This window comes from Oncorhynchus kisutch, linkage group LG20, assembly GCF_002021735.2.
Source record: "Oncorhynchus kisutch isolate 150728-3 linkage group LG20, Okis_V2, whole genome shotgun sequence".
Taxonomy (NCBI): Eukaryota; Metazoa; Chordata; class Actinopteri; order Salmoniformes; family Salmonidae; genus Oncorhynchus; species Oncorhynchus kisutch.
The window spans coordinates 51194777-51215640 of record NC_034193.2 but is presented as its reverse complement, the minus strand read 5'-3'; the positions used below and the strand labels follow the sequence as shown (position 1 = coordinate 51215640).

At 44.8% G+C, this 20864-nt stretch overlaps 3 protein-coding genes and 1 pseudogene across 4 annotated transcripts in view; 2 read left to right on the top strand and 2 right to left on the bottom strand.

Annotated features, from left to right (window-relative positions):
* The window catches only part of LOC116355427 (heme oxygenase-like), a 10048-nt pseudogene extending 7685 nt beyond the window's left edge, over window positions 1-2363 (bottom strand).
* The window catches only part of LOC109865841 (kelch-like ECH-associated protein 1B), a 520109-nt gene that overhangs the window by 439013 nt on the left and 60232 nt on the right, over window positions 1-20864 (bottom strand). The window lies entirely within an intron of this gene.
* Window positions 4418-7111, top strand: LOC109876404 (HMG domain-containing protein 4). Its single transcript, XM_020468825.2, has 6 exons — window positions 4418-5088; window positions 5273-5450; window positions 5647-5783; window positions 6170-6394; window positions 6582-6710; window positions 6801-7111. Exons 2-6 carry the CDS (start codon window positions 5282-5284, stop codon window positions 6843-6845), a joined length of 705 nt encoding a protein of 234 aa, XP_020324414.1. The 5' UTR covers window positions 4418-5088; window positions 5273-5281; the 3' UTR covers window positions 6846-7111.
* LOC109876405 (plectin) overlaps window positions 11951-20864 on the top strand; it is a 9035-nt gene continuing 121 nt past the window's right edge. The window contains exons 1-7 of one of the 2 annotated variants that reach the window (XM_031799317.1): window positions 11954-12167; window positions 13332-13678; window positions 13881-14114; window positions 14354-15938; window positions 16116-16181; window positions 16809-17026; window positions 17806-20864. The exon at window positions 17806-20864 is cut by the window's right edge and continues 121 nt beyond it. In XM_031799317.1, coding sequence (XP_031655177.1) covers window positions 12002-12167; window positions 13332-13678; window positions 13881-14114; window positions 14354-15938; window positions 16116-16181; window positions 16809-17026; window positions 17806-18774 — 3585 coding nt within the window. In that variant the 5' untranslated portion in view covers window positions 11954-12001 and the 3' untranslated portion in view covers window positions 18775-20864. Of the gene's footprint in view, window positions 12168-13331; window positions 13679-13880; window positions 14115-14353; window positions 15939-16115; window positions 16182-16808; window positions 17027-17805 lie in introns of both variants that reach the window. The other variant, XM_031799319.1, reaches the window with a different exon arrangement.

Sequence of the window (20864 nt, the reverse complement as noted above, 5' to 3'; positions counted from 1 at the left end):
TCCTCCAGCTCTATGCTGTTCATTCTACTCCTGTACAGCTGTTTGAACAGGTTGGGGCTGCTCACGCCCGGGAAGGAAAAGAACGACAGACCCTCGCCACCCTTCAGCCCCAGAGACTTCTGAGTAATGCGGCCAAGGACTTGTCCGCCAGATAGGTCGCCGAGGTAGCGGGTGTACGCGTGGGCCACTAGGTACTCAGGGTTGTCTTTGCCGATCTGTGGAGGGAAGGAGAGAAGGAGAGAGAGAGTCAGTACAGTCACTGGTGTGAATGCACTATAAACCCATTCCAAGTAACCAATTTTTTACAATTTTTGTTATCTCAACTTCTAACGTTTGGCTGAATTTACATTGGATTTTTGAAACCCTCATTTGCCTCCTTCGTGGTTACATAAGGCAGGGTTTCCTAAACTCGGTCTTGGGCCCATTTTGGTGCACGTTTAGTTTTTTATCCTAGCACTACACAGATGATTCAAATAATCAAAGTTTGATGATGAGGTAGTTATTTGAATCAGCTGTGTGGTGCTGGGGCAAAAACTAAAATGTGCACCCAGAGGAGGCCCCTGGGCCGAGTTGGGGAAACCCTGTTATAAAGCATTATGGTACGATTCAACTTCCACAGACCAGTCCAGTTTAATACACACCTGTCTGAGTCTATGGGCATATATTTTAGTGGCAGCCGGTACAACAATCTTCTCTCTCCAGTCCTGCCCATAGAAATGCTCCAGGTCTCTCTCCACTGACTCCAGCCGTGCTAGTTCCAGGGGGAAGTATATAGCGCGACACTCGGGTGGTTGGAGTTGTTGTCCAGAGCTTCCTCTAGTGCTTGATAGATCTCATAGAGGGAGCACAGGAGAAGCTGAGGAAAGGAGACAAGGAAAGGATATAAACTAGGGTTAGTCTCAATACTTCCATTATACACAAAACACAGTACCTTGACCCACAACAGTTGATAGCAGCACATGATAGAATGATGGAGCTGATGATGCATGGCGCTCCAGCTCGAAAAATGTTGCATGTCCACACGGAACAACTAATGTGAATTACAGTGTAGATAAGGAATCACAAGACTAATTGCGTTGTACTTGCTAGTATCTCCATTTACTAAGATGCAGCAAGAGGTTTAAACAGAGAGATTAATCTTTGCCTTTGTTAATGATATGTCAATGATTTGATTACCTTGTACTGTGTCAGACTGACGTTTCCTCTCTGGTAGGCCAGCATAAGCTCAGTGTTCTCTGCTCTGACATGGCTGTCCTTGGTCACAGCCTTAATCTGCTCAACAGATCACTGTGGGAGAGAGAGAGGAAAACACATTAACCCCTGTATTCAACCTGTAAAGTTACAGCATTACTGTACTGTACTGTTCAGAGACAGAGACAGAGACAGAGACAGAGACAGAGACAGAGACAGAGACAGAGACAGAGACAGAGACAGAGACAGAGACAGAGACAGAGACAGAGACAGAGACAGAGATGGGGGGGTCATGTTAACTTCTGTTTTCAATCTGTGATAAAGACTGTCTTACACACTGAGTGATGATTGACAGAAGGATGAGAGGGGGAATGCCCACTGACATATAGGACAGCTGGGTGACATATCACTTAGAGGTGGGAAAACCAACACGGGTCTATCAATGGAGGCTAACTGCTAATGGGGATAAGATACTGCAGGTGACAGCAAGTAGATCAGAGCAATAGACACCTACTCAGAAGAACACCCTATGAAACACTGCCTCTTGCAAAAGCAGCATGTTTATAAGACACTTACTAACACAAGAAACAGTTTGGTTTGTCTGCAATCTTCATATGCTTTGGTAGAGACCAGCAGAGACAGCGTATGTTAACTGTCTGCTAAGTTCAATCAAAACACAGAAATCAGTAGCATGTATACTGCTGGCTGTAACAACAGCCTTACCTGTCTGTGAGCTCCACTTGTGTCTGCATCTTCTTGTCTGTCTCCATATCTGTATTCACAACAGAGAAAACCATCAATATGACTGAGATAACACGATGTCATACCGTCTTATCTATAACAGAGTACACCGTATAAACATGATATGTATGTTGACAATAAGCCTTTACAATGATCACACATCAGATACTTGCATGTTGCTATATGACCCAAACAGGAATTGCAATGTCAGTTGCTATAGAAAGTTATGACTGAAAGCTATGACCCAGAAATGGCACAAAAGTCAAATTGTAAATCAGTTTTTTCACTCACCAGTTCACAAGTTATACAATAGTTGATCCTTTCTTTGTTGTTATATTCCCACAATGAGAGACTGTCTTCTCCTTCTCTCTTTTTCTTTCTTCCTAAGTGTACAATCCTTATTTTGTGTGCCTCCTCTCCGGTCTCTACCTCTCTTTATACTGTCCTCCCCTCCTCCCTCCCTCCCTTCTTCTCTTTCACGGGTTAGCTGAGCTGAGAGAAACAGGAAGCAGTAAACCTGACTCAACAACAGCTCTGCTAGGAACAGCTATGGGAACATTGTGGAGGGAGGGACTAGGACTAAACATGACAGGGCAACTTTAGGAATACTAGTAATGGAAAACTGGGGGAGGAGGGACCCGCGCTTAACATGACAGGGCAACTTTAGGAATAGAAATGGAAAACTGGAGGGAGGGCCCAATGCTTAACATGACAAGGCAACTTTAGGAACATAAATCGAAAACTGGAGGGAGGGACCAGCGCTTAACATGACAGCGCAACTTTAGGAATATAAATGGAAAACTGGAGGGAGGGACCAGTGCTTAACATGACAGCACAACTTTAGGAATATAAATGGAAAACTGGAGGGAGGGACCAGTGCTTAACATGACAGCACAACTTTAGGAATATAAATGGAAAACTGGAGGGAGGGACCAAGAGTAAACATGACTCACTTTTTTACCACCCTGGAAAGAAGAGGGAGGAGTGAGGGAATAGCAATGGACAACTGGGGAGTATGGAGGGACTAGGACTAATCATGACAGAGCAACTTCAGGAACAACATAGAATGGTGACAGGAATGTAGGCTAGGAGGAGGGATCAGAAGTCAGCACTAACTAAACATGACAGTGTAACTTCAGCACTCTGGGGAGCAGAGGGAGGAGTGTTGAAATCCAGACTCTGTGTAAACGACACAGCACAATCACATGACTATGGTGTGTTTTGTCAAGAAGTGATAGTAATCTCATGTTTGATGATTCAAGTTTGCTACTTGAAGTTCGCTAGTTGGCTCTTTGTGTTAGGTTTACTGTCCATTATATATATATATACAATCATATATATATATATATGTATATACGGGGCGGCAGGGTCGCCTAGTGGTTAGAGCGTTAGACTAGTAACTGAAAGGTTGCAAGTTCATATCCTGAGCTAATAAGGTACAAATCTGTCGTTCTGCCCCTGAACAGGCAGTTAACCCACTGTTCCCAGGCCGTTATTGAAAATAAGAATGTGTTCTTATCTGACTTGCCTGGTTAAATAAAGGTCATATAATACATATATACATACATATTAAAAAAAGGTCATGAAATACATGTGATTGAATACATTTTCCATAAACTGGTGAAATACTGTAAATTCCCTAACACTAAATGCAGAAGAGGTAAGAACAATTACCCAATGTACAAGTCACATTGTGGTTTATGTGTCATTATTTTTCTGATACATAGCAACATTTCATAATGGACTCGCTGACATTGCACTCTCCTGATGTTCAAGTGCAATGTCTAGCTCAAATAAGACAGAGTCACAGACACAGTGAACTTGAAGTCCACTGTCCAAATACACACTTGGCTCCTATGGGGACAGCTGAAGAAACCTTAAAGGTTATAGCACCTTGTACTGTACATTATAGTTGAGTATTATTTTGTTGAACTCCTCACCCACCTTCCACTAGACTAACGTTAGTCTCTGTGGATGTACTGTACAGTACATTCAATTAGCATGGGTAAAGAAAGATGAATAGACACCTGTTGGTTTAATTGTTAACAGTGTAACCTAAATACTCTCCACTGTTTCTGTACACACAGTGTGCTGCAATGCTGTTTGACTTAATCTCTGACTGCCAAGTTCAACCTCCCTCTCTCTGTCACAACAAAGCACTCAATCATGCCTGGAAATGGCAGTGGCAATTTGGCAATGATGTAAACAACTATTACTATTTAATTCCCTCTTAGGTCTAATATCAGTTGATGATTCATATATGATAGTGTTAATATAGGTATGCATTATAAGGGTATAATTATTCGATTTTGATGCCATAATATTTGATTTAAAGATTCATTTATTTAATGGAGAATAATCCATAACTGTAACTTTGTTGCAACCTGCAAGTCTGCAACAATGCAGCCAAATATATAGATTGCGTATAACTGGTGTGCTAAATTGTAGCAATAAAAGAATTGGTCATAAAGTTTTAGAATGTGATTTTCATGCGGAAGCAGTCAGCGATAAGAATATTGCTTTGACCGCTTACCGTGATTCAGCGACTATGTGGACGTGAGGGAAGGGCGACTATGTGGACGTGAGGGAAGGGGGAGCAAATGGGGTGAGAACGATTCGATCATTTCCTAAACATGAGTCCGTGGAATTTGTACCAGCAGGGACTCGCATTCCAATGGTGTTGAAATCATCCCACCAGCGAAGGAGACTTCAAATTCAGGAAATTATGGAGCAACGATTTACCACCCATAAATTGAGTAGAGTAGGCTAGCCTGACAGTCTGTGAGTAAAAACATATGAATTTAATCACACGGCGAAATTGTAACATACATTGCAACGTTTTGCAAATAATAGTGATTTTGTTACCCTTTGAAAAGTGTAGGCCAATGTCTCATTTTACGTAAACCATGCGCCTCCACCCACGGGGTGCGTTATCCTGCGCTTGTGAGCGCAGCAAACTTTGAACTCTTCAAAGATGGCGACAAGCGGTGGGTGAAGTTTGGAGATGGTCCATCAGTTCTTTGTCGACACATCGGAAAGCCACAACGGAGTTCTCTTGATCTGCTACCAATTCATAGCTAATTCATAATCGAAATTACCACGAGCGGTTGAGCAACAGAGCCACCTCCGTACTGCGTTTACATTTGTGCGGAGCAGGTAGGCAGTGTGTTTGTTTAGAGGTGGTAGAATGCACCTGTTAGGAGGTTAAAATGCATATTTTCGCCAGTGTGCCCAAGCAGCTTCTTTGCAATAGCAGCCTATTCAGTATATTTGAACCTATACATTGTATCATGTTATGTGCATCGATTTTAATGTCTATATTACTGCCTCTCTTTCCCAGGTGTAGAAGATGGAGGGAGAGGTGGGCCTTGTGACCAGCCGCAGTCAGAGAGAGAAGAAAAGATCCTACAAAGATTTCCTGAGAGAGGAGGATGAGGATGATGACCTAGTGGCGGATGAGGAACAACTTGTCAAAGAACGCAAATGCAAGAAGTCATACAAGAAGAGGAGACATTCAGGTTTGGAACGCGGATACATCGTGAGCGTGACTGAAATTTGGAGCAATGGCACCCTGTTCCCTACATAGAGCACTACTTTTGACAATGGTCAGAACTAGTGCACTATGTAAGGAATAGGGTGCCATTTGGGACACACATCTCCCTGTAATTTTGGCTCAATCTCATAGGTGCTTCATCCATTCCGTACTCTTTACAGGTGACCACACCCACCTCCACAGTTGGACCAATGGCAGTGCAGGACCGGAGTTGTATGCTCTCTCCCATCACCAGTACGACCACCAGACCTGTGAATCACCAGACGAATGGTTGACAGAAGGGGAGAGATTTGAGGAAGTGAGTGAATAGGTGGGGTGAGTCTCCATTTTATGTCCTTGATTCCTTGCAGCCTCAGACGTTCTCCTCTAATGAGGTTTAAGAAGGAGTCAAGGAGAGAGGAATTGAGATTCACCTGGGGACTAAGGCCTCTTTCTGGAGATGGTTAGTAAGAGGAAGACCAAGTTGCCCTCTAGACCCTGATCTAAGTTATGTCTAGCATTTCCCCAGTAGTGATTAATGTTAAGGATATAGGGAGGGTGTACTGATCCTAGATCTAAAAGAGCAGCTTCTAGGTGTTATTGTGTCAAATGGACAGCAGAGGGCAGTGCTTGGTAAGTTTCCTTCCACTGATCTCCTTTTCTGCTTCTTACTCATCCCTCGTTTCCCCCCCGCTCCTCTCCCAGAGTAGGGAGGAGTCTACCATGCCATCGTTCTGGATGTACATGGACGACCAGCAGAACGAGATAAGAGCGGAGGCCTCTACAGCTAGTTGCAGTCTCATGACCCCTGATACCACAGACTCACCCATGTTGACAGGGCCTGAGGTAGACCCAGTGAACGCAGCGGCCCACCTACAGCTGCTGGGGGAATCGCTGTCTCACATTGGCCACCGGCTTCAGGGAACTAAGGTGGGCCTGGTTGAACACTGTTGGCTTCATTGTCCTCACACTGAAAGGCTACTGAATACGGACATGTCATGCAAGCATTGTTTGATTGAAGTTGCTGATAGTTTGATGAATCTCGCTCTCTTTCGCCCTGACCCTCCCTTTATTTCTTTCTCTTTCCCTGTCGGTGTCTCTTTCTGTCTCTCTCTAGGAGATGATGGCAGTGTCAGGAAGTCTGTCTGTGTTACTGGACTCTCTACTGTGTGCCCTGGCTCCCCTGGCCTGTCTCACCTCTCTGGTCCCTGAGCTACGCAGCTGCCCTTCACACTCACACACACTGGTGAGGCTTACACACACACACACACACATTCAGTAGCTGTCAAATGATTAGGACCCTCACCAACTTCTATTATCCCCATCTTTCTTCTAGGCAGAGACTCTGGACAACATTGCCTATGTGATGCCTGGTTTGTGAAGTCTGTCTGAGGAGAAGAGCCTTAACCAGGGCAAACAGGACGTTGTCATACTTTGAAGATGTTCCTTCCTGTCTGTTTGGGGCCTTTTGAAGGGATGGGGGGGATAAGTAAGCCGTTTGTTTTAAGAGGGGCTTTTAAGCGAACGTCCCAATCTGCACGTCCCGCTCTACTTTACCTCCGAAGTTATCTGGGTTCATATTGAATTTGAAAGATAAACCATTTGTTTAGTTTCATTTGTTCAATTAAAACGTGTTTTGTTCATGCACTCGTTTTGATATTTTTCCAACTTGGCAAGAGCTTCTAATCAACGGTTCATGGATTTTTGTTCCAGATGAAATACTTTGACTATTTAAGAGAATAATTTCCACTTGTTGAGCTCTGACTCATCACGTAAGAATGTCAGTGTCTGTTCTCACAACAGCCACATGTTTTTAGACTGTCAGTGTCTGTTCTCACAACAGCCACATGTTTTTAGACTGACAGGATGTCAGACAATGCCGGAGGCGCCAGAGTGCTTCTTCTGGTTCTATAACTGTAAAACACTGCAGTGGGTTTGGTTCTATAACTGTAAAACACTGCAGTGGGTTTGGTTCTATAACTGTAAAATACTGCAGTGGGTTTGGTTCTATAACTGTAACATACTGCAGTGGGTTTGGTTCTATAACTGTAAAACACTGCAGTGGGTTTGGTTCTATAACTGTAAAATACTGCAGTGGGTTTGGTTCTATAACTGTAAAATACTGCAGTGGGTTTGGTTCTATAACTGTAAAACACTGCAGTGGGTTTGGTTCTATAACTGTAAAATACTGCAGTGGGTTTGGTTCTATAACTGTAAAATACTGCAGTGGGTCTGGTTCTATAACTGTAAAATACTGCAGTGGGTTTGGTTCTAAAACTGTAAAATACTGCAGTGGGTTTGGTTCTATAACTGTAAAATACTGCAGTGGGTTTGGATCTATAACTGTAAAACACTGCAGTGGGTTTGGTTCTATAACTGTAAAATACTGCAGTGGGTTTGGTTCTATAACTGTAAAACACTGCAGTGGGTTTGGTTCTATAACTGTAAAACACTGCAGTGGGTTTGGTTCTATAACTGTAAAACACTGCAGTGGGTTTGGTTCTATAACTGTAAAACACTGCAGTGGGTTTGGTTCTATAACTGTAAAATACTGCAGTGGGTTTGGTTCTATAACTGTAAAACACTGCAGTGGGTTTGGTTCTATAACTGTAAAATACTGCAGTGGGTTTGGTTCTATAACTGTAAAACACTGCAGTGGGTTTGGTTCTATAACTGTAAAACACTGCAGTGGGTTTGGTTCTATAACTGTAAAATACTGCAGCGGGTTTGGTTCTATAACTGTAAAATACTGCAGCGGGTTTGGTTCTATAACTGTAAAACACTGCAGTGGGTTTGGTTCTATAACTGTAAAACACTGCAGTGGGTTTGGTTCTATAACTGTAAAATACTGCAGTGGGTTTGGTTCAGTGCCTTGCGAAAGTATTCGGGCCCCCTTGAACTTTGCCACATTTCAGGCTTCAAACATAAAGATATAAAACTGTGTTTTTTTGTGAAGAATCAACAAGTGGGACACAATCATGAAGTGGAACGACATTTATTGGATATTTCAAACTTTTTTAACAAATCAAAAACTGAAAAATTGGGCGCGCAAAATTATTCAGCCCCTTTACTTTCAGTGCAGCAAACTCTCCAGAAGTTCAGTGAGGATCTCTGAATGATCCAATGTTGACCTAAATGACTAATGATGATAAATACAATCCACCTGTGTGTAATCAAGTCTCCGTATAAATGCACCTGCACTGTGATAGTCTCAGAGGTCCGTTAAAAGCGCAGAGAGCATCATGAAGAACAAGGAACACACCAGGCAGGTCCGAGATACTGTTGTGAAGAAGTTTAAAGCCGGATTTGGATACAAAAAGATTTCCCAAGCTTTAAACATCCCAAGGAGCACTGTGCAAGCGATAATATTGAAATGGAAGGAGTATCAGACCACTGCAAATCTACCAAGACATGGCCGTCCCTCTAAACTTTCAGCTCATACAAGGAGAAGACTGATCAGAGATGCAGCCAAGAGGCCCATGATCACTCTGGATGAACTGCAGAGATCTACAGCTGAGGTGGGAGACTCTGTCCATAGGACAACAATCAGTCGTATATTGCACAAATCTGGCCTTTATGGAAGAGTGGCAAGAAGAAAGCCATTTCTTAAAGATATCCATAAAAGTGTTGTTTAAAGTTTGCCACAAGCCACCTGGGAGACACACCAAACATGTGGAAGAAGGTGCTCTGGTCAGATGAAACCAAAATTAAACTTTTTGGCAACAATGCAAAACGTTATGTTTGGCGTAAAAGCAACACAGCTCATCACCCTGAACACACCATCCCCACTGTCAAACATGGTGGTGGCAGCATCATGGTTTGGGCCTGCTTTTCTTCAGCAGGGACAGGGAAGATGGTTAAAATTGATGGGAAGATGGATGGAGCCAAATACCAAGACCATTCTGGAAGAAAATCCGAAAGGAGTCTACAAAAGACCTGAGACTGGGACGGAGATTTGTCTTCCAACAAGACAATGATCCAAAACATAAAGCAAAATCTACAATGGAATGGTTCAAAAATAAACATATCCAGGTGTTAGAATGGCCAAGTCAAAGTCCAGACCTGAAGCCAATCGAGAATCTGTGGAAAGAACTGAAAACTGCTGTTCACAAATGCTCTCCATCCAACCTCACTGAGCTCGAGCTGTTTTGCAAGGAGGAATGGGAAAAAATGTCAGTCTCTCGATGTGCAAAACTGATAGAGACATACCCCAAGCGACTTACAGCTGTAATCGCAGCAAAAGGTGGCGCTACAAAGTATTAACTTAAGGGGGCTGAATAATTTTGCACGCCCAATGTTTCAGTTTTTGATTTGTTAAAAAAGTTTGAAATATCCAATAAATGTCGTTCCACTTCATGATTGTGTCCCACTTGTTGTTGATTCTTCACAAAAAAAATACAGTTTTATATCTTTATGTTTGAAGCCTGAAATGTGGCAAAAGGTCGCAAAGTTCAAGGGGGCCGAATACTTTCGCAAGGCACTGTAACTGTAAAACACTGCAGTGGGTTTGGTTCTGTAACTGTAAAACACTGCAGTGGGTATCTTGCTACTTGGGTATAATTTTCCAGGGTCACGTTCATTTGCCAGAAGTTATTGAGCGTTGCAGATCGACTACAAGTGCCATGAATAGAGCCAATGTGATTCCTTGTTCTACATGTCAAAGAGGCATGTTTGTTCTACGTAGCCTATTTCTCGGAACATTCCAAAACGGTGTGTCCTGCTGTACAGATATTCAACCACACCCATAGAACTAATCTAGCTCATAATGTACCATCACATATACAGTACCAGTCAAACGTTTGGACTCATTCCTGGCCTTTTCTTTACTTTTACTATTTTCTACACTGTGAAATAATAGTGAAGACTAAACTGAAATAACACATGGAAACATATTTTGTATTTGAGATTCTTCAAGGTATCCACCCTTTGCCTTGATTAACAGAATTTGACTTGCAGAACGGATGTTGTATGTGGAGGATGAGGGCTGCAGTAGATATCTCAGATAGGGGGGGGAGTGGGGCCTAAGAGGGTTTTATAAATAAGCATCAACCAGTGGGTCTTGCGACGGGTATATAGAGATGACCAGTTTACAGAGGAGTATAGAGTGCAGTGATGTGTCCTATAAGGAGCATTGGTGGCAAATCTGATGGCCGACTGGTAAAGAACATCCAGCCGCACCCTTACCTGCCTTGTTAAATGGTCATTTCTGGAAGTTCTTTCCTTAATGCCTTTGAGGCAATCAGTGGTGTTGTGACAAGGTAGGGATGGTATACAGAAGGCAGCCCAAGTCCATATTATGGCAAGAACAGCTCAAATAAGCAAAGAGAAACGACAGTCCGCCACTACTTTAAGACAAGCAGGTCAGTCAATCTGGAAAATTTCAACAGCTTTGAAAGTTTCTTTAAGTGCAGTCGCAAAAACCAAGTGCTATGATGAAACTGGCTCTCATGAGGACCGCCACAGGAAAGGAAGACCCAGAGTTACCTCTGCTGCAGAGGATAAGTTCATTAGAGTTACCAGCCTCAGAAACTGCAGCGCAAATAAATGCTTCAGAGTTCAAGTAACAGACATATCTCAACATCAACTGTTCAGAGGAGACTGAGTGAATCAGGCCTTCATGGTCGAATTGCTGCAAAGAAACCACTACTAAAGGACACAAGTAAGAAGAGGAGACTTGCTTGGGCCAAGAAACACGATCAATGGACATTAGACAGGTGGAAATCTGTCCTTTGGTCTAATGAGTCCAAATTTGAGATTTTTGGTTCCAACCGCCTTGTCTTTGTGAGATGCAGACTAGGTGAACGGATGATCTCCGCATGTGTGGTTCCCACAGTGAAGCAACAGGACAATGACTGTGAACACACCTCCAGGCTGTGTAAGGGCTATTTGACCAAGAAGGAGAGTGATGGAGTGCTGCATCAGATGACCTGACCTCCACAAACACCCAACCTCAAACCAACTGAGATGGTTTGGAATGCAGAGTGAAGAAAAAGCAGCTAACAAATGCTCAGCATATGTGGGAACTCCTTCAAGACTGTTGGAAAAGCATTCCTCATGAAGCCGGTTGAGAGAATGCTAAGAGTGCAAAGCTGTCATCAAGGCAAAGGGTGGCTTTATGTTTTGATCTGTTAAACACTTTTTTGGTTACTACATGATTCTGTATGTGTTATTTGGTGGTTTTGATGTCCACTATTATTCTACATTGTAGAAAATATAAAACATAAAGAAAAACTCTTGAATGAGAAGGTGTCCAAACTTTTGACTGGTACTCTAGATTGGTACCCACTCTCTCCATCGCAGGCCATCGCCACCCATGTACCCCTCATTGGCTGTGGTGAACGTTTGGCGTGAGTGTCACTGTTTACCACTCCGCCTCTCCATGGAATACCTGGTGGCCTCTGAACAATAGAGCCAGAGAATGTTGGTGTGTTTCAGCGTGCGCGTGTGACCGAGAAAGGGAGGGTGCACTAGGTAGACCGGTGACTCACTAATACTGACACTCCTTAATCCATGTAGTTTGGCCGTATTTAGAGGTTGATGAGGAAGGATAGGTGTTGCCATAACAGACTGATAGAGGTGAGGAGGGTTACACAGGAGAGACAAGCCGGTTCAGAGCGACTGGGTTCATCTGAGAGAAGGAAGGAGAAGACACAGGGATACAGACAGAAAACCCAGCAACCCGTTCCAACAAACTCCTACCTGGGTAAGGGGGATACCTCCGTAGATTTAGGTGGTTGATGTGTGTACCGTGTATGTCAGTCAGGAGGGTTGTTAAAACAGAACATATCATAGACTGTAAGGTATTTAAAAGCCTTGAATTTCTTCATATTTCACATGATCTAATCTAAATCAAAGATGCCTGTGAAAGTGAAGCTGTTGCTACAGTACTGTTTCTCCTACACCTCACGGAGGTCTTCATTTGACCTCAACCCCTGATGCAATGCCACCCTGCCATGTGTAGGCAGTAAACGATATGGTTGTTTAAACTGATCATAATGCACAGGATCAGGTCTGTTCCAGTTTCGCTGCTATAGGAGAACAGGAGTGTTAAGAGTTGACAGGACATGGTTGTCTGTGGTTAGAAACACGGGATATAAACAACAGGCTGTCAGGGCGTGTCTAACTGAACTAGATCTACATATGCTGTATATGTCGTACTATTTGTGCGGTTTTTATGTTCTGGTGCTATGAGCTTGCAGTGTACATTGTGTGTTTGAGTATTACTCCACACGTTGTTCTGAACAGAATCTCGTTGGACAGGCCTGGCAGGGGTATGTCGTTGGACAGGCCTGGCAGGCGTGTGGGGGTGTGGCTGGAAATTGGTCATCCGTGCACATGATGCATGCACACACACACAAGGAAAGAGAGATGGGGGGGAAAGTTTGACACTACACAGGCAGATCAGTGAACACAGACAATACCTCACCTGTAACTTGAATCTTTGCATCTCTGATACACACATTCCAATTGAAAGATAGATACACACACACCAGACACACTGCTTCAAAGGTGTTCACTGACAGTAAGCATTTCTTTGTAACACCTCTTCTGGGTTATCCTTTGAATGATAATTGCCACAGGATGACTGACCCAGGTTAGATGATAAGACAAGAGGCAACCCAGCCCACATTTCCAGTTGAACTTTCAGGTGTGTTAATCATGGCAGTTAGACAGACTGGGTGTGAGAGAGAAGCCTGCGGCTACGCACAAAGACACACACCCTTACATTTTATTCCCACGCTGATAACTAGTGGTATGGAGAACAAAGTCATTTATTCACACGAATGAACATCATCTTGACCATCAGGCTGTAAGTACTGTAAGTAATACCTCTTCAGTATCTGTAACTAATCTCTCTCTCTTTCAGCTATGACTGACGTCCTCCCCGGCAGCCATGCCAGAACTCCAGAGCCAGAGCTCCGCTTGGTCCTCCTAGGGACCATCGGCTGTGGCAAGACCCTGTCAGGAGACACCCTCCTGGGCCAGTCCTCCTCCGGCTCTCCTTCCTCCTCTAGTTCTTCCCCTAGGCTTTGCCAGCTGAGGCCTGGGGCCTCCGAGGGCCGGAGGTTGACTGTGGTGGAGGCCCCTCGCTGGTACTGGAGCGGGGGCCACATGGAGGCTGGGGTGAGGAAGGAGACAGAGAGGGCACTTGAGCTGGCTGCCCCGGGGCCACACGCCTTCCTGCTGCTGGTTCCTGTCGGCCAGTTCACCGAGGTGGGTCTAATAGTTCTCTAATCGTTCAGAGAAGTTCTATGTTTCTTTGTTATTGCGTCTCTGGTGTTTTGTCATGTAGTTTTACTACGGTGTTGTGAGTCCTGAACAGTCTCCATGTTCTATGTTATTTCCTTTTGTTTGACTTAATGATGCACATTGTGCTTATGAATACCATGTATTTGCATCGTTCTAATTGATCCAGGTGGAGCACAGAGTGCCCGCTGAGCTGGAGGAGGTGTTTGGGGAGGGGGTGTTGAAACACACCCTGGTGCTGTTCACCTGTGGAGACTACCTGATGGGCCAGGGGGCGGGGCAGTACCTGGAGGGAGAGGACCCTGGGCTCAGGGAGGTGATTGACAGGTGTGGGGGCCAATACCACGTCCTCAACAACCGCCGACCGCAGGACAGGGAGCAGGTCAGGGAGCTGCTGGAGAAGGTAACCATCCCATCTTATAATGATAGTGATGACAGTGGATCCAATTAATGTAGTGCCTGTATGTGCTTCTACTGTCAATTTGTAGGACCCACCCACTTTATTGACACATCACTTTATTGACACATCACTTTATTGACACATCACTTTCACACACTTTATTACTATGTCCACAGAATGTTGCAAATACATATAACCACCCTGTTAGTATTTTATATTTGAGGCACTGTGCTTTATTTCAGGTGGAGAACATGGTACAAAAGAACAGAGGATGCTACATACGACAGAACACCCTGCAGAGAGAGATGGAAGAACAAGCGAGGGGGAGAGAGAGGGAACTGAAGGAGAAGGTGGAAGAACAAGCGAGGGAGAGAGAGAGGGAACTGAAGGAGAAGGTGGAAGAACAAGCGAGGGAGAGAGAGAGGGAACTGAAGGAGAAGGTGGAAGAACAAGCGAGGGGGAGAGAGAGGGAACTGAAGGAGAAGGTGGAAGAACAAGCGAGGGAGAGAGAGAGGGAACTGAAGGAGAAGGTGGAAGAACAAGCGAGGGAGAGAGAGAGGGAACTGAAGGAGAAGGTGGAAGAACAAGCGAGGGGGAGAGAGAGGGAACTGAAGGAGAAGGTGGAAGAACAAGCGAGGGAGAGAGAGAGGGAACTGAAGAGGTACAAAGTGGAGGAGAAAGAGACTGTGCTGGAATCTAGACACGTCACAAACACAGAGACACGCAGATATTGTGGAAGCCAGAAGAGAGAGGTTACACCTAACTCTGCTATAGAGAGGAGAAGAGAGGAAGAGAGGGAAGAGAGTGAGGAGATGGAAAACTGGAAGGAAGAGATGGAGAAGATAAAGAAAGAGAGGGATGAGATAATGAAGAGCAGGAAAGAGAAGGAAGAGATGGAGAGAAAAATAGAGGAAGAGTGGGAGAAGAGAAGAAAAGATGAGATGGAGAAGAGAAGGAAGAGAAGGGGGAGAGAGAGGGAACTGAAGGAGAAGGTGGAAGAACAAGCGAGGGGGAGAGAGAGGGAACTGAAGGAGAAGGTGGAAGAACAAGCGAGGGGGAGAGAGAGGGAACTGAAGGAGAAGGTGGAAGAACAAGAGAGGGGGAGAGAGAGGGAACTGAAGGAGAAGGTGGAAGAACAAGCGAGGGAGAGAGAGAGGGAACTGAAGGAGAAGGTGGAAGAACAAGCGAGGGGGAGAGAGAGGGAACTGAAGGAGAAGGTGGAAGAACAAGCGAGGGAGAGAGAGAGGGAACTGAAGGAGAAGGTGGAAGAACAAGCGAGGGAGAGAGAGAGGGAACTGAAGGAGAAGGTGGAAGAACAAGCGAGGGGGAGAGAGAGGGAACTGAAGGAGAAGGTGGAAGAACAAGCGAGGGAGAGAGAGAGGGAACTGAAGGAGAAGGTGGAAGAACAAGCGAGGGAGAGAGAGAGGGAACTGAAGGAGAAGGTGGAAGAACAAGCGAGGGGGAGAGAGAGGGAACTGAAGGAGAAGGTGGAAGAACAAGCGAGGGGGAGAGAGGGGGAACTGGAATCTAGACACGTCACCAACACAGAGACACGCAGATATTGGGGAAACAGGAAAAGAGAGGTTACACCTAACTCTGCTATAGAGAGGAGAAGAGAGGAAGAGAGGGAAGAGATGGAGAGGAAAAGAGAAGAAGAGATTGAGAGGAGAAGAAGGGAAGAGGGGGAAGATATGGAAGAGAAAGTGACTGTGAAACCCTTGGTTAATTGTCTTCAATCAACACCAACACAACAGCAGCAGCCAAAAAAGCCCCAGAATGGTGGTCCAGCACTGTTCACAAGGATCCCTAGTTTCCATCTGACTGAAGGTAAAGACCCATTTTGTATGGAAACTGTCCGCTAGTCACACTTCGGTATGGATATATATGTCCATTACTCAAACCAAGCTCAAACAAACTACTTTGACACTGAAAGTAATGTGTGGCAATGAAGGGTTGTTCACTAGACTGTGTTCCTCTGTTGTAATTCTATCTTTCTGTCTCTAGAGGGCGGTATACTCTCACAGCTGTCCAAACTCGAAGCAAAACCAGCCCAGAAAGTTGTTAATACCTGTAAGTCACATACTTCTCAGTGTAACACAACAATGTCAATTGTGGTGTTCTTGAACTTTTCCCCATTTCATCTAAATGTGAGAAAGATCTAAAAATACTGTCTGTCCTTGTCAGTCTGCCACAGAATCAACAGCTTTGGAGTGATCTAAAAATACTGCCTGTCCTTGTCAGTCTGCCACAGAATCAACAGCTTTGGAGTGATCTAATCATACTGTCTGTCCTTGTCAGTCTGCCACAGAATCAATAGCTTTGGAGTGATCTAAACATACTGTCTGTCCTTGTCAGTCTGCCACAGAATCAACAGCTTTGAAGTGATCTAAACATACTGTCTGTCCTTGTCAGTCTGCCACAGAATCAATAGCTTTGGAGTGATCTAAACATACTGTCTGTCCTTGTCAGTCTGCCACAGAATCAACAGCTTTGGAGTGATCTAAACATACTGTCTGTCCTTGTCAGTCTGCCACAGAATCAACAGCTTTGGAGTGATCTAAACATACTGTCTGTCCTTGTCAGTCTGCCACAGAATCAATAGCTTTGGAGTGATCTAAACATACTGTCTGTCCTTGTCAGTCTGCCACAGAATCAACAGCTTTGGAGTGATCTAAACATACTGTCTGTCCTTGTCAGTCTCCCACAAAATCAACAGCATTGAAGAGAAGACAACCCCCTCCTCCTCCTCCTCCCAGTCAGAGTTGCGTGTGGTTCTGCTGGGTAGGTCAGGGTCAGGGAAGAGTGCAGCAGGTAATATCATACTGGGGCGGGAGGAGTTTGTGTCTCGACCAGACATTACCACAGCCGTCACTCAGGACTGTCAGAAGAGCAGGGCCCTCGTTGCCGGGAGACGGGTTAGTGATTGATTAATCGTTATTACAGCTTTATTGGGTTTCTATTTTCTTAATCATTGAATAATATGAGGTCTATTGAGGTCTATTGACTTCTATTGAGGTCTATTGACTTCTATTGACTTCTATTGAGGTCTATTGACTTCTATTGAGGTCTATTGACTTCTATTGAGGTCTATTGAGGTCTATTGACTTCTATTGAGGTCTATTGAGGTCTATTGACTTCTATTGAGGTCTATTGAGTTCTATTGAGGTCTATTGACTTCTATTGACTTCTATTGAGGTCTATTGAGTTCTATTGAGGTCTATTGAGGTCTATTGAGGTCTATTGAGGTCTATTGAGTTCTATTGAGGTCTATTGAGTTCTATTGAGGTCTATTGAGGTCTATTGAGGTCTATTGACTTCTATTGAGTTCTATTGAGGTCTATTGAGGTCTATTGAGTTCTATTGAGGTCTATTGAGGTCTATTGAGGTCTATTGAGTTCTATTGAGGTCTATTGAGGTCTATTGAGGTCTATTGAGTTCTATTGACTTCTATTGAGTTCTATTGAGGTCTGCAGTTTGACTTGTTTCAAACTGAAACCCATCAAGTATTATGTCTAAGAATGTTATAATGTTAATGACTGTAAACACTTTCACAGTAAATGGGGGGGGGTCAAGTTGAACTTTTGCATCAGTAAAATCAATATAGTAGTGACCTCAAATGACGAGCTACATGCCAGTAATTTCAGACCTCTACAAATCCTCTTCTCCTCCTCTTTATCCTCCCTCTAACCTCCAGGTGGCAGTGGTGGACACTCCAGACTGGTTCCGCTCCGAGCACCCTCCCGATGTGGTCCGTTCCAAGCTGTCGTCCTGTGTGGCCCTCTCGGCCCCTGGCCCCCACGCCTTCATCCTCTGTGTCCCTGTAGACCAACCAGCCCAGGCAGAGCTACAGGCTCTAGGGGCCCTAGAGAAAGTCTTTGGTCCCGGGGCGGTCCGGACCCACACCCTGGTCCTCTTCACTCACTCCGATCGGTTGAAGGAGAGCGGGAAAGTGGGAGTGGAAGGTGTGGAGAAGTATATCTCCAGCCAGAGGAGAGATTTGTTAGAGTTGGTTAAACGATGTGGGGATCGGTATCATGTGATGGAGAGAGGGAGCGGAGGAGAAGAGGAGGAGGAGAGGAAGAGGAGGAGTGTGGGGGAGTTATTGGAGAAGGTGGAGCAGACGGTGAGAGAGGGAGGAGGAGAGTGTTTCTCCTGTCCACTCTTCCAGGAGGCGGAGGATAGGGTGAGACAGAGACAGGAGGAGATAGTGAGGGAGAGGAGGGGAAGAGGAGAGGAGGTGAAGAGACAAGCGCTTCATTCCTACTCCATGCAGCCCTTGAGAGAGACAGAGGAAGATGAGGAGGAGAACGAGAGAACGAGAGAGGAGGCAGAGAAGAGTGTGAGCGCCCTTGAATTGGAAAATCTTCCCTCGCTCTCGTCCTCTTCTGCATGGTATTCGTCACTCCTTCGCTCGGTGTGGGAGAAGGTGGGGGCGGGAGCGAGTAAGGTCCCCAAGCTGACGGCTGGAGGTGCGCTGCTGGGTGGGGTGGTGGGCGTGTTCTTTGGAGGGCCCATAGGGGGAGCTATAGGGGCCACTGCTGGATCTGTGGTCACTGAGGTGGGGAGAAGGAGGTTTAGCCAGACAAAGAACTCAGCAGAAGAGACAGATGCCACAGGGAGAATAGAAGGAGAAATCTTGGACAAGGTGTTGAAAACAGAGTGAGAGAGTCAGATCCACACACGTTGATATGGATGTACAGTACAGCATGTTATGAGAGATTATTTGATAGGTTTCTACCTATGATATATATCCACCTGTGACCGCGCAGACGTTGTATATATCTGTGATTATAAACTGGGTTGGTCGAGCCCTGAATGATGATTGGCTGACAGCTGTGGTATATCAGACAGTATACCACAGGTATGACAAACATGTATTTTTACTGCTCTAATTACGTTGGTAACCAGTTAATAATAGCAATAAGGCACCTCGGGGGTTTGTGATATATGGCCAATATACCATGGCTATATACCACGTTGCGTGGTGCCTAAGAACAGCCCTTAGCCATGGTATATTTTCCATATACCACACCCCCTCGGGCCTTATTGCTTAAACATAATGTTGGTAACATTGTACAACATATACTGATGTTTAAGTTGTTTTGCGGCAAATACCGGTTCTCATTGACTACTTCAATGTTTTGTTGTATTTCTTTTCCAGCTATTACAATTATGACTTTTTAAATAACTCACATGTGCTACGTCATTATTATTCAAATGACATTCAGCATGTTTTCTTTAAATGTTAAACTACTATTGTGCATATAGTTAATCGGTTTATTAATGCTAATAAAACACATTGCATGATAATATCATTCAGTTGGGTTTGAAGGCCTACAATATGTAAAGTTGGTCCTGAAAATATGTAATAAAACCCAGAGGGGAGGCAGAGGCAAGGGGGTATTATCTCCATGTCCCAGACTGCTTTGCCTCACCCTTCAGGCCTCTTGTATCAGTAGGACTGGATAGAGCAGGTCTAGGACACCAGCCCCTACCACACCAAACACCTCTCCTCTGTGTGATCTGATCCTCAGGGGCCTCCGTAGTTCACCCTACCAGCTCTCACAGTCTCACGTCAGAATTAGACGTTCATCCATGTTTCTCAAACATCACATTTCAAAGTGTTTGAGGTTGTTTAGGCGTTAACTCCAAATTCTTAAGGTTAGTCATTCATCCTGAATGGTTCATGCAACGATTAAGGTTAGTCATTCATCCTGAATGGTTCATTCAACGATTAAGGTTAGTCATTCATCCTGAATGGTTCATGCAACGATTAAGGTTTGGCATAGGCTTAAAACAAAATATCAAAAACAACTTTATATCACTGGATTCGAAGATGCAACCTTTGACCCTTTGGAACCACAGGCAGATGCTTATGCTCATCTACAATGCCCTAGAAAAGCCAAAACCTACTTTACGGTAACAGCTGTTGGGCGGCACGGAGGGAGCCGGCCGTGGAGCGCACCACTGTTGGCCTGCACGGAGGGAGCCAGGGCCAGGTTGGCACGTCAGAGATGGAGGCTAGAGGCAGAGGCAATAAGGTTATGTAACCAGTCCTTCCTGTTGTGTCAGAACGACCGGGTGTGGTGGGGGGTCTGAGAGAGAGAAAGGGAGAGGGAACGAGGGCCTTTGTGGCTGATTTTCTCTTATTTCCGCCTCTTTTTTTTGCCCTTCCCTCCCCACTTCCATGCATGTAGCGGTTGATTGCACCACAGTATCCCCATCAGGCAACTTAATGGCTGTAGATCAGACAGCACTAACTGTAGAGCCATTTCCTGGCCACCTGATAGCTGGAGACACGCAGCCAACCTGGGGGAAAGGGTTGAGGGGGACACCAACTAGGGCTGAGGGGGACACCAACTAGGGCTGGGAGATATCGTCAACATTTTTGACGGTATGATGGCATTTGACAGTATTTAATGTTTTTTTATAATAAAAGTTCTAAATATGCTTCATGAGTAGTGCAGGACCGTAGGTAGGGTGGTTTCAACGGGGCTTTCTCTTCTGATTGCTTTATACTGTTCAAACTTCATCCTAACATTATTTTCAGCATTTTCATCCATTTCTGCGTTTTCTTCACTCGTGTACCACTTTATCATCTCTCCTCGCTGTACCACTTTATCATCTCTCCTCGCCGTACCACTTTATCATCTCTCCTCGCTGTACCACTTTATCATCTTTCCTCGCCGTACCACTTTATCATCTCTCCTCGCCGTACCACTTTATCATCTCTCCTCGCTGTACCACTTTATC

Excerpts from the sequence above, each read along its gene's own strand:
- LOC109876404 (XM_020468825.2), top strand. The coding sequence starts at position 5,282 with ATGGAGGGAGAGGTGGGCCTTGTGACCAGCCGCAGTCAGAGAGAGAAG. Across the intron at positions 5,451-5,646 it reads CAAGAAGAGGAGACATTCAG|GTGACCACACCCACCTCCAC; the intron begins GTTTGGAACGCG and ends TACTCTTTACAG. Across the intron at positions 6,711-6,800 it reads CTTCACACTCACACACACTG|GCAGAGACTCTGGACAACAT; the intron begins GTGAGGCTTACA and ends TCTTTCTTCTAG.